The sequence below is a fragment of the Anopheles ziemanni genome, chromosome 2 (genome assembly GCF_943734765.1).
Source record: "Anopheles ziemanni chromosome 2, idAnoZiCoDA_A2_x.2, whole genome shotgun sequence".
Lineage (NCBI taxonomy): Eukaryota > Metazoa > Arthropoda > Insecta > Diptera > Culicidae > Anopheles > Anopheles ziemanni.
Window position 1 is genome coordinate 44,518,043 of NC_080705.1, and position 12,448 is coordinate 44,530,490.

Below are 12,448 nucleotides of genomic sequence, written 5' to 3' on the forward strand. Positions count from 1 at the left end.
ATCTAGAAGTGTATAAATTATTCAAATTAATCATATAAGAAAAACATTTTACACATTTTTCTTTTAAGGGGGTTCTCAGCCACACACATTCGCAAACATAGTATTCACAAACATAAACACAGGATACATAGTGGTATCATATAATTTATAATTGTGCAGGCTATTGTTATGACAATGTTATAACTTATCAATATAATTATTAATTTATATTTATTGTAACTGTTACGTATATTGCTACAATTACTGTAATAATTACTGATGTTGTCATAACTATTAAAGATTGTTAATTATTGAACATGGCAGTGTTTTCTTATTTTTGTTTTGTGACCATTCTGCGCGAGTTTAGTTAGCCATAGGCCATTGTTTCACCCAATGTAGCCGCTGTTCGTAAGAGCTTAAAAGACATCCTGAACCAGTCATCGGTTTGCCGAGTAAGTAATTAATACATTGATTGCATTCGTTTTGAGTGATCAAACACCAGAACTAGTTTCATTTATATTCGAATTCATATTTATTTACCTTTTTCCTGTTAGAATTTTGACAAAAATAGACACGTACCAACTTGGCAGGTTACAATTAAACATTTTAAATATTGTTTGGATTTAAGAGAATAAAACTTTTGCTAAAAATTAATACTGATTGATTCGTGTGTGCGTGTCTGTGCCGTTTCTTTTTTTTTTTTTTTGTTAGTTTTTCTATTTAGTCTCGAATCTTCTATCGGATAATTAGCTCTATTCCGACGGATCGCGCACACATAACTAGATTGTAACCTCGATTTCTCTCAATAAAGAAGTTGTGTTGCCATTATTGGTTGGTTGGTCATTGTCAGAATCGGCGTCGTTGAGAAAGGGACCAAATTTGCCAGCATTTAAATATTTTACTCGTTTTTTACCAAGCTTTACTCGCAGGTCTCTTCGTCGTCGGAAGAGGAGCTGGCCGGTATGGTAGAGAACCAAGCAACGCGATCCTTATTGGCAACCCTGGAAAAAGAAAATACTTTATTGGAATGAACTCATATAAAGTTTTTTCATTTGACTCAGTACTAATGCACTGAATGTGTGTATGTACTATGATAATTCATTTTTTTTGCGATAAGGTTCGCATTGATCTACGATAAATTGGGTAACACGATAAACAGTCGTGTAGTATGTTAATCATGCCAGCATTAATATTTCTAGTTCGAAAAATGTAAAAAAATTAAAAAAAAAATATTTTTTTGATTCATATAACAAAATAGGATGTTTATCATCTTTTAAATTATGAAAAGCTTCCACGGATTCAGCTGCCAATGAGTTAAAGTATTCAGAAAACGTGGGTTCGAATGCCGAACCTAACACATTCCAGATTGCAAAGCTCACGTATCCAATTCTTATTAGTATTCATTAAGTAACATATTCCAATACTTGTTTAATGTCTTCTTGATTGCAGAATATCATTTCAAAACTTGATATAGCTTAAACTAAAGTAGCGATACCTTACATAAATTCAGACATAATTTGTTTTATTCTGATTGTTCTGTTATATGTTGTATTAGACACGCTAATGAATATTTTCCATGAAATCACATAATTTAGATAGAACCACGCACCCCCGACAATTCCCCGTGCATCGTCGTGTAAACAGTTTCGCTTATGTGGCTCCGAAACCAGCTTTTCGTCTGACAAAGTCAACCGTATAAACCAGGGGTCGGCAAAGCCCAACCTGCCAACTGATTTTATCCGGCCCGTAAGAAAACTAAAATGCGATTCTTCCAAAAAGCATTTAGTTTCTTTCCTTGCCAAAAATGAGGATTAAAATTCTTGTCCGAGGTGTTCCTTATGACATCTTAAAAAATGCAAAAATAAGTATGCAAATGTTTAAACAAGTTTTACGATAAAATTTCAAATATTTTATCTTTTACCACTTTTTATGTAGCTTTAATAGTTAGAAAGCTGATACTCCATTTAACAGAGTGTTACTTTGAAAACATTAAATCATCGTTTAAGGTATCCGGCCCGTGCTTTCGGTTTCCTTTTAATCACCTGGGTCTTTTTAGTAATTGTTTGCCGAGACCCGAAGCTTTACTTTAATATATCCTACTTACGCACGAGATAGTTGGCAAAATACTTACGGCGCATTGCGTTTGCTCGTGTTGGTTGGCAAAGTCGACGACACCCGGTAGTAGTTCTGCTGTTCCTCTTCCGCGTTATCCGGTATCTTTCGCTGCAGTGTCATCGTTTCCTGCACCGGTGCGCTCACTTTGCTGTTGTCCTGCAAATCCAGGTAGTATCGTGCGTTACTGGAAGATTTGCAATTCTCACACTCGCTCAAGTAGTCCTCGTCGAGACTGTTGTCGTTGGGTAGCACGTGTTCCCGTGGATTGGCACAATTTGTGATCGTCGTCATGAGTACCGGCAGTGGTAGTAGTATCGGTTGCTTAGTGGTGTTGCTGCAGCCCGCAACAGTGTCGCCTTTCAGGGTTCCCCCACCTGCTCCTCCTGTTCCTCCTGCACTTCCCGCTACTGGTGCGGATCCTTTCGCCCCAGAGCCACCGTCACCTCCATCTCCTGCTGTTCCACCGGATCCTCCTCGTCCTCCAGCACCCTTTCGTTTGTTGCTTCCTCCGTTTTCCGCCATAGTGTACGTCAACGTCGAGCTATGCTTTGAGCTTCCGGTGGACGAAGGTCCACCACCGTCATTACAGCCTTGCTGTTTGATGATGCCGCTTTCGCTGGACAATCCGATCGACGACGGAGAGTTGGTTCTCAACCCGAACACGTTTGCTGGCGGTGGTGGAACTGGAATGTTGATTACCGAGGGTATATGGTTGACCGCTTCGGTCACGAGACTAGTCTTGCGCCCGACGCTTGCGCTTGAACCGTTCTTGGGCAGCGTATTGCTATCGTACGGAGATTTCTCATGCAGCGGTAAACCATCGCCGGAACGGACATGCCTTGGGTTTGACTTAGAGATGCCTACACGATCTCCGTACGTTGCCGCCGATGCCATACTACGTTGTTTGCGTTGCTCGTAGCTCCTAGCGGTGGTGAAGGAATGTCTCGGCAAAGAGTTGGAGTAACCGTTCCCCGGGGTGGCGGCTCCGCTAGCGAGCTTCAGTGCACCCCCGCCAGTACCCACAACGCCATCGTGGCTTGGCGGTACGGGTGATCTACGGTGCTCGCTCAGTTTCGCACCTCCACCATTACTGACCGATCCGGGGCCGCCGGTGCTGGGACTTTCAAGAAAAGATATCCTTTTCTGGTGCATAGAACCGCTGCGCTGCGATAACTGTCCTCCCGCCGAATGGCCATGCTGGGGTACCGTGGGTTGATCTTGTGGTTGCTGCTGGTGCTGGTGTTGTTGATGCTGCTGTTGCTGATGCTGCTGATGTGGATGCTGATGTTTTTTCACCTTCGGTGGAAGGATCGGATTTATCGGTCCTCCACCTCCACCAGAACCCACGGCTAATGAAGACTTCTTGTGTAGCACCGAACGATCGTCGCCATCGGTCGACGAAAGACCATGCTGGCGGGAATTCATCAGTTCGTCCATTCCCACGCCGGAAGCCTTCGATTCGGTGGCACCGATATGAGCATTGTGGTGCAGATAGTGATTTTGCTGGTGGTTGTGCGTTGCTTTGAGGCTTTTTCCACTGTGTACACCACCGACGGCACCGGCAAACGACAAGCTGTTGCTCTGATAGTCCTTCTCATGCTGGTAACGCTGGGTACCGAGTGCCGGAACAGAGATGCTCTTCGCCGATGAGCTACCCCCATCACCTCCGCCAGCGTTTCTTTCAACTGCCAGATGCGCTCCACGGTCGCCATTGACGGAAGACGGTTGCTTGCTGCGTGACTGGTCATTTCCCTGGCTTCGGTATCCCGCCTCGACTACGGACAACGAACCGGTGGGCGGTTGCCCAGAACCGACGGGCTGGTAGGCCGTCAAGATCGCCTTATGCTGCACCGGACAGTGGCACTGCTTGCCGCCACGGTTCATTTCCGTTGTCGATGTAGCCGTACTGACACTGCCGGTCGGTGTAACACTTCCTCCCGTACCGTTCACTCGATGCGAACCGAGCTTTCCCGACTCCCGACTAGTGGCGTGCTGCGTCATTGGTGTCGACGATGAAGCTGAAGAAGAAGTGGCTGCTGCCGCCGCCGCCACTACGAACGTGTTCGTCTTGATCGGGTTGATGATCGGATCGACGATTGAAAACTGTCGCGGTATCGTACGATGATACTTTTTCCCCGTCATGCGGTTCTTTGCCATGAACATGCCGTCGTCGGAACTGGTAGTGACGGCACTGACGGTACCACCGGGAGAATTGTTATCGGTAAACATCATCGGCACTGGGACGGATTGCATGAATGACTGGGAAGGAGCCAGTGGCGACGAGCTGGATTGCTGGTGCATGTTGCCTCCATTGCCGCCGCCGGCAGAAATCATCTGACGATGACGATGGTTGTGGACGTTGTCATTGATCTTATCCTCAGCCATCGACTGACGGTTCGACTGCCGCATCATTCCGATCGGCGGGCAGTGGTCGTCTTTTGGCAGCATTCCGAACACTCCCGGCCCATGGGAAGAGCCCCCGACGGAGCCAGCGGCCGTGTCATGCTGGATGAAATTGCAGCGTGCATTCATGTTCAGCTCGCAGCTGGAGCTCATACACAGTTCACTGCCATCGCCGTACGGAGCCGTCGAAGAATTAGCTCCACCGCAGTGCTGTATGCCAACAACGGCTACCGGGTGATCACCGGAAGCTCGGTCTTCGTTGCCGTTGTCCGTTCCGCAGTGCTCGGTGGCGGATGTACCCTGGTGGTGGTGGTGGTGGTTGTACATGGCCATAATAGAACCACCGTTAGTGTCGTTGTTATCACCGCCACCGACCGAACGGCTGTTGCCTCCGGTGGATGTCAAGAACGGCGGATCGTCACTGGTGATGGTAGCAACACTGCGCCCAATGCTGCTTCCGATGCTTCCAATTTCGGCGTTCCCAATGCCGGCGTTGGAGTTACCGTTTATATTTATATTGATCAGATTGGTTGTATTTGCTGTAATGTTGGATACGCTGTCCGCGTCCTGTACGATACCGAGCGGAAAATTGCGGGCAGTAGACGTAGCCACACTGCGAATTTGAAGAATGATATTGGAAATATATCGCATAAGTTATAAGTTAAGTCGTTATGTTTATAATTTCGAATATAATATGAACGTAAAATAACTCTTGGTGGAACAATGTAATGTTAAGTATAGTGCAATTTATTTAATGTTAAGTATAGTGACATAGGTTCGAATTGCAACTGAAACCGAACCCTCCCCGGTAAGAGCTCTTTAGAAAGAGAGAGCTCGTAAGAAATTTTTTGAAACTAAATTCGAAAAGAACATATAAAAGAACAATTCTTATCAGATTTGTTTACGATACCAAACATTTCTTCATAAAAGGGTACGTTGAAACTATTGTATTAGGTGTTCAATACCAGGCTACATTTTCATGGACTGTTATTTGAATTTTGCTATCGCATTTTACTCTTGATTGTTTTAAAATTTCAACGAGTCGTGAAACTCGTCCAAATTCTGGTGGCAAAAGAATGTATTCAAAGAATACAATTGTCGATAGCATTGCGGAACAAAAAATGTTTCATAATATTCATATTTCGATAAGATCAGCTTTTTAAAAAACTGGGAGAACCCTAGTAAAACCATGATATAGTAAAATAATACGAGTGTGCCGTCCCCTGCTCTAGAGGATTGACCCACATGAGGTATCCACATACACAAAGGGAAAAAATCTAGTAAATAAATGCCTCGATGGAAACGTGTTTTTTAAATAAAGCCTTAACCCTAATGTCTTTGCTAAAAAACTATGCAGCCATATCGGTGCAATAGATTAGGTATGAGTATCGATCGATTTATATATTTACGAATCGGTAACTAATGTTAAAATTACTTTAGAAAATTCAAAACTTAAACAAAGCTGCATTAAATATTTTTTAGACCCATAAAAAATTCACAATGTTCAAAAATGTATGTGTAAATACACGCATTTTCTATGTTTTCCCTGGATATGTCGTATATTTTAAATCGAACAAGATTAAATTTGGTGTTCAAAGCTCTACCATTTTGGTTGGGTATTCATACATGGTTTACCCGTTAGGTAAGATAATTATCAGTAATGAATGAATTCAAAAGTGTGTTCATATTGTTTTAAGTCTTATCTAATTTATTGTCAAACGGACTTCTACCATGGTTGATGGTGCTGATAATGAGTAACAGTCAATTTTCAAAACTTATGGTGGGATGGGATCGGTTCTTACGCTTCTACAATCCATAAAAAAACTTTGGATATGAATATGACTGCGGATTCGGTCAACCGTCTTTTACGTTATGTTCGCGTTAAATTGTTAAGTCTAGTTATAAGATTAATGTAGGCCATAAGACCAGATAAATTAATAAACTGAAATGACATGAAATAAAACATAAATTTGTCCCTGATTAAATATAATAAAGATGCTCAATAACTCTGGCTGTGTAGATGCTTTCATTAAAATTTAATTGCTTTGAAGAGATGTGACATATCTAGATTTTTTTGTTGGAGAAAGTCTCATAAAAAACCAGCATTTTGATCAACCAAAGCGAGTTCGATGCCAAGACTATCGAATCGATTGAAACTCTACCTGAGTCACGGACCGGAATAGATTTTTGCCAATACAATGACAATGGAATACAAAAATGGTCTAATGTTTTCAGATGTAAGTAAATTTGAATAATAGAAGTTTGTTTTGTCCTTCTTATACAACACTCACTCTGTCCCATTGTGTTTTTTTTTTAACTGAATCCAGTGCTCCGAAATCTTCCCATAATGAACCATACCTTTATAAATTTAACTTGAGGCTTTATCTCAATGTTACTGACTAATGTTCTTTGCAATATTAATGCATTCAAGGGTATTGGTAGCCAATGCCATTGCATTAGGCTAATTCAAAAGTGACGAATAACATAAAGCTTCCTCCATCCTATAAAGATCCATCGGAATGAGATCAAATTAAAACTTGTTGAAAAGATCCGTTGAGTAACTGGTAAACAAGAGCAAAAGTTAGATGAACTTCTTCACAATATTGCGCTCAACCAGTTTCGACCATACAAAGTCATAGAAACACTTTTCCCATGTAGTCTTATTAGATAAATAAACTTTGATTAAAGCTTACCTTACAGTGCAAGAGCTTAGTGACTCGGCGTGAGCTATCGCTATGGCCTCCTCGTACGGCGGTGGAGCTTCTCCTCGCGTATAGTACGCACCGGGCGGCTTCCATAGCTGATAGTGTGGCGCGACGGCGTGGTCAACGTAGGAGTAGTCCATGTTCATCGTGCCCCCACCAAGATAGCCAATGTTGCCACCGATGTAACCGACGTTGCTCACCAAATTGCGCTGCGATGGGTCATCGATCACCTCGCGACCCTCCTGGGCGCGGGTTTTGCGATGCCGCAATCGGCTGATGACGAAGAATAGCAGCGTTAGCGAAAACGTGACAATTGCTCCACTGGCCACTAGTCACATGCCAAGATCGTAGTTTTTGTCTGGCGTACTGCCAAGCGTATCGTCCAGACAGATGAATTCGCAACAGGAACTGCCTATCTGGAAGGACTTGCAGTCGTGCGGCGGCGAACATAGGACCGCCTTGCACGCCTTCGGGTGACCATTATCGCATAAACACAATCGACAAGTATCCGAACCGGGCGGGACGTAGTGGGCATCTGTGCGTGAACATGTAACACGTGTCGGTCGAGCAGAAAATAAAATTAGAAAAGTGATTTTAACTAGATGAGCAGAGGAAATTGCGGGTCGTTTTTCACCTTGTTCCACTTTTTTCCCGTTCACATCTCTACACTCTCCAGGTAGCGATACCACGTTTCCATATGCTCCTAAAGGGAAGGGAAGGGAATAATAAAATTAGTAGCTCAGCTAAGTCAGCACTTTGTGTATTGGAAATATATATAACTAGCATTTGCACCTCAGATTCGTTTTTGTTAATAGAAAGAACTTCCAATTTGGCACTGCATGCGACCAGATAACGAACCAGTGAAACAAGAAGCAATCATTATTTTTGCCAAACCGAGAGACCCTCTTGCCTAACTTACTCCGAAAAGGAACAATTCCTCTTATTGCTGTGACGTGTTTTATGTTATTTAAACACAACAGGTACCTACCAAATGTAGAGGGAACTTGAAGCAACAGTACAGCACCATACCAAAGCCACCGTCCGTACGGGTCCGCACCGTTTCTTGCACGAACGCCTTTCACCATGGCCCACTAAGTAAGTTTGTCAAAACTTTCCCGAAGTCAACGACAACTACGTCGAAAGCCTCACTACACTTTTTCGCGTGAACTCGGTACCACCCCAAAAGGGCAGGAACCACCACCGATTTGCAACCAACGTCTTTTCACAACTTGCTTTCAGCGCTACACAAGTCCCGGGACCTGACCCTCAGATGTGAACACATTCAACACAAATTGGATCACACCACAATTCACACAGGTAGGCTGAAAAGCGGAAGCACATCACATTGCTGGAAATCTTTTCAATCTTTTCATGCAAACCACTTTGGAAAAGCGCTCTCCTTTGGAGTACAGCTAGGCATTTGCTACTGTTGGTGCGAATTTCGAAACCCTCTTCGTAAATGTACAAACGGATCGAGCGCGCAAACGCATTGAGTCGTCTCTCCCGCTCCTCGGTGGGGGGTTGCTCAGAAAAAGTTGGATGATGATACGAGAAATTACACAAATCCTGCGAGTTCAAAGACTGATTAGGAGTAGCTGAGACAAGATTGCAGTCATTTCGAACACCAGATAGTGGTGCAAATGTAAGGCATTGCGTTCAGCATGGAAATCATCACGTCCTTGATGCATGTCAAAACTGGCTTGCGAATGTTATCAAATAACTAGCCCTTAAATTTTGAATCGCGGGAAGACGATCAACCTTTATCAGCCAATACGTCACTGGTTTTTGAAATCCTTAAATATGAGATCTATTACATGCCTGGAACTCGGCATATTGTAGCAAATTCTCTCAATGCTCAATGTTCTCTTTGATTGTTGGATACTATTTAATTTGTTTATTAATGATGGAAAATCTATCACAACACGAACTGCCTTCAACATTTGTATAGGATATGATTTGGTTCTAGAGCTTCGAGTTTATGCGAAACCTTTCGTTGGTATGTTTGGGAATTTTTATTACCAAAATTAACTAATTTATTCTACTTCTAATCCAAAAACAGGTTCGCTAAAGGTCAGTCCTAAACTACTTTGTTTGAACTTTAGAAGCAAAGAAGATAGATTGAAAAATTAATATGACATTATTATTGAAGAGGATTGGGTAAAATCCCAAATGAAGCCCTTCCAGCCGTAATCGCTGTCGTGGCTACACTATTTGTGAGCGGAGCATAACTAAAAGGTATGCAATTGGTGATACAAATAGTCCTGCTGCCCAAGGCGGGAAACCACCGGGCCAAGCGTCATCCTTTAGGCCCCTATGCATGGTCGACACTGTCGGTAAAGTGTTCGAACGCATAGTCAGGGATCGCCTGAACGACCATCTGGAGGCCCCACTGCCATACGGTAGACGCCTTTCTCCTCGGCAATACGGTTTCCGTAAGGAGAGATCAACGGTGGAAGCGATCCAGGAGGTGGTGAAGGCCTGGAGGCGCGAGATGACCTTCAAACGCACCAACAAGCGCGACCGACGTTGCTGCATGGTGGTCGCGTTGGACGTGCGCAACGCCTTTAACCCGGCCAGCTGGACCAGGATAGGAAAGGCGCTTCGGGAGAAGGATGTTCCGGACTCGCTCCTGAACATCATTGGGAGCTACTTCCGCGGCAGGGTACTTCACTACACAACGAGCGTCGGGACGGTGACCCGACACATCACGGCAGGCGTTCCACTGGGCTCCATTCTGGGGCCTTCTCTGTGGAATGCCATGTATGACGGTGTCCTGTCTTTGCAGCTACCCCCCGGGGTGGAGATCGTGGGATTCGCCGACGATATAGTACTCACGGTTCCCGGCCGGATGCCGCGGGAAGCATCATCGCTGACCACCCAATCCGTCATTCTCGTACAGCGGTGGATGGCCGAACATCAGCTGTCTCTGGCGCTGCAAAAGACGGAGATAGTGATGATCAGCAGCCTGCGGCGGGGCCACCTGACGGTGCCGGTACGCGTCGGGGGTACAATACTTCATTCGCGGCGCCACATACGGTACCTCGGCGTCCAAGTGTAGGACCACCTGTCGTGGAATTTCCACGAGCAGATCGTCACCGAGAAGGCTACCAAGATCAACAGGGCGATGGGATACCTCCTGAAGAACCACGGTGGGCCGTCTAGCGTTCGACGCCGCACCATGGCCAGTGTCGCAACATCCATCATGCGATACGCTGCCCCGGTGTGGTGGAAGGCAACGGAGCTGCAGACTAATCGACGCAAGTTAAATAAGGTCCACAACCGGTCAGCGAAGATGGTGGCTAGTACTTTCCGTACTGTTAAGTACGACGTCGCCACCGTCGTAGCTGGTTTGCCGCCTATCGTGGAACTTATCCAAGAGGACCATCGCTGCCATGAGCGGAGACGAACGACAGGCGGCAGCGATCCGAAAGGAGGAGCGAGCGGAAACGTTCCTCAGGTGGCAGCGGGACTGGGACGCGCTGGCACGAGACTCAGTCCGCTCGAGCAGATTCGTTCGTTGGAGCCATTAGATGATCCCGGACGTAAAGCGGTGGGTAGCCCGGAAGCAAGGACGGGTGAACTTCCACTTGTCCCATGTGCTGACGAGGCATGGATTTTTCCGTCAGTACTTATGCTCCAGGAAGTTCACCCGATCCCCGGGTTGCCCGGCTTGCCCAGGCACCGACGAGACGCCAGAGCATGTCCTCATTCAGTGCCCCCGGTTCGCGGAGGTGCGGGAGCGACTGCTGTCCGGCCACAAGCTGCAGGCCGTGACGGCAGAGAATATCAACGAGCACCTGCTTCACAGCCAGGAGTCGTGGGACCGCATAGATGAGGCGGCTAGGCTGATCATGTCCGAGCTCCAGCGGATTTGGAACGCCGAGCGCGGTGCAGCAGCAGAACGCGCTAGGCCGCCGCTAGGCGTAATGCGACGGCGCGGGCAGTGGCCTAGGATCGCACCAGGACGAGCCGGTTTGGCGACCCGACGCTGCGGGCCAGAATCCAGGCCATGGACGAGAACACCACGTGAGACTTCCGGCGGAGAGCGGGGCAGCTCCTCGCCAAAATCAGGCGGCTCCGAAGACGCCAGCGTCGCCACCCGTGATCTACGCGGCGACGATGGCGCGTAACGTGGCGCTACTTCGGTATCACGACGCAGCGCCGGATCGGCAGGGTGCAACAGCAGCACAGCAGGACGCTGAGATAGGACTCAACAACGCCCAACGAAACCAGCGAAATGCCCGCCAGCGGGCTTATCGGAGGCAAAGACGTGAAGACGGCCAAGCCCAGCGTGGGCGAGCACTCGCAAATGCGGCCCAATAAGGGCAACATCTAGTTAGGGGAAAAAATGCTCGATAGCCAGATGCTCGCCCCCACACAGCTCTACCGTGTAGGTGCATGCTGTGTGGGGGCACCAAAAGAGCTCGAAAAGGGAGTAGACAGTTTATTTATAACTGTGATATTAGTTAAGTAATTAGTATTTTAAGTAAAATAAATGTGACGAACCCTTATTAAAAAAAGGCCGTTGTGTGAATCGTTTGATTTGAATGTCTCGTTAAATTAAAGATTATGGTTATACTAGTTCTGTAAAGGGTTCGATCCGACGCCTCCTGAAGGCTATTGTAGGCTCTCCTCCTCAACTTCTACTCAATACGTACAGAACGGTAACTTGTCGCTTAAATATTCAACCTTGAGTACACGGGGAAACCCACCCCCTTGGGCGGATGGGCGGCAAAGCTGAATTGAGAGGTGGAATGGACTGCTACTTGCTAGTAGTTCCTCCCCGATCGTCTGTTCTCCATGTTAGGACCGGCTGTACACCCTGTCCTGGCATCCTACGGGACTTAAAACAGCTAGGATGCGTTGTTTCACCGAAGAGATAGGAGGCGGGGGGAGAGACCTTGCAAGCCACCCCCTGTATCACTGCAACGAACAGTCATCATGAAGAAATACCGATTTGGACCAATCATGCCAGACCCTCGCAACGGAAAAAGGACTACGATTGGAAACTCGGTACATAGAACTGCTGGTCTCGCTGCCAGAATACTCGCAAAGGAAGTGAGAGCCCGCGGTTTCGAGATAGTACCACTTCAAGAGGTTAGCTGGAAGGGAGTCTCGGAGCGCCCCTACCGTAGCGATTGCATGATCTACCAGAGTGTAGGATACAAGCACGAGCTCGGTACGGCGTTCCTTGTTATAGGTGCTATGAGGAAGCGTGTGATCGGATGGTAGCCGAACAACGACAG

At 46.3% G+C, this 12,448-nt stretch overlaps 1 protein-coding gene across 1 annotated transcript; it reads right to left on the minus strand.

The window, feature by feature from the left end:
- Nucleotides 1-803: 803 nt before the first annotated feature.
- Nucleotides 804-8,287, minus strand: LOC131293634 (uncharacterized transmembrane protein DDB_G0289901-like). The gene is given in 5 exon segments (XM_058321711.1): nucleotides 804-980; nucleotides 2,111-3,291; nucleotides 3,391-5,110; nucleotides 7,191-7,737; nucleotides 8,191-8,287. Coding segments are annotated over 5 exon segments (3,627 nt in total). The 3' UTR covers nucleotides 804-898.
- Nucleotides 8,288-12,448: the final 4,161 nt, after the last annotated feature.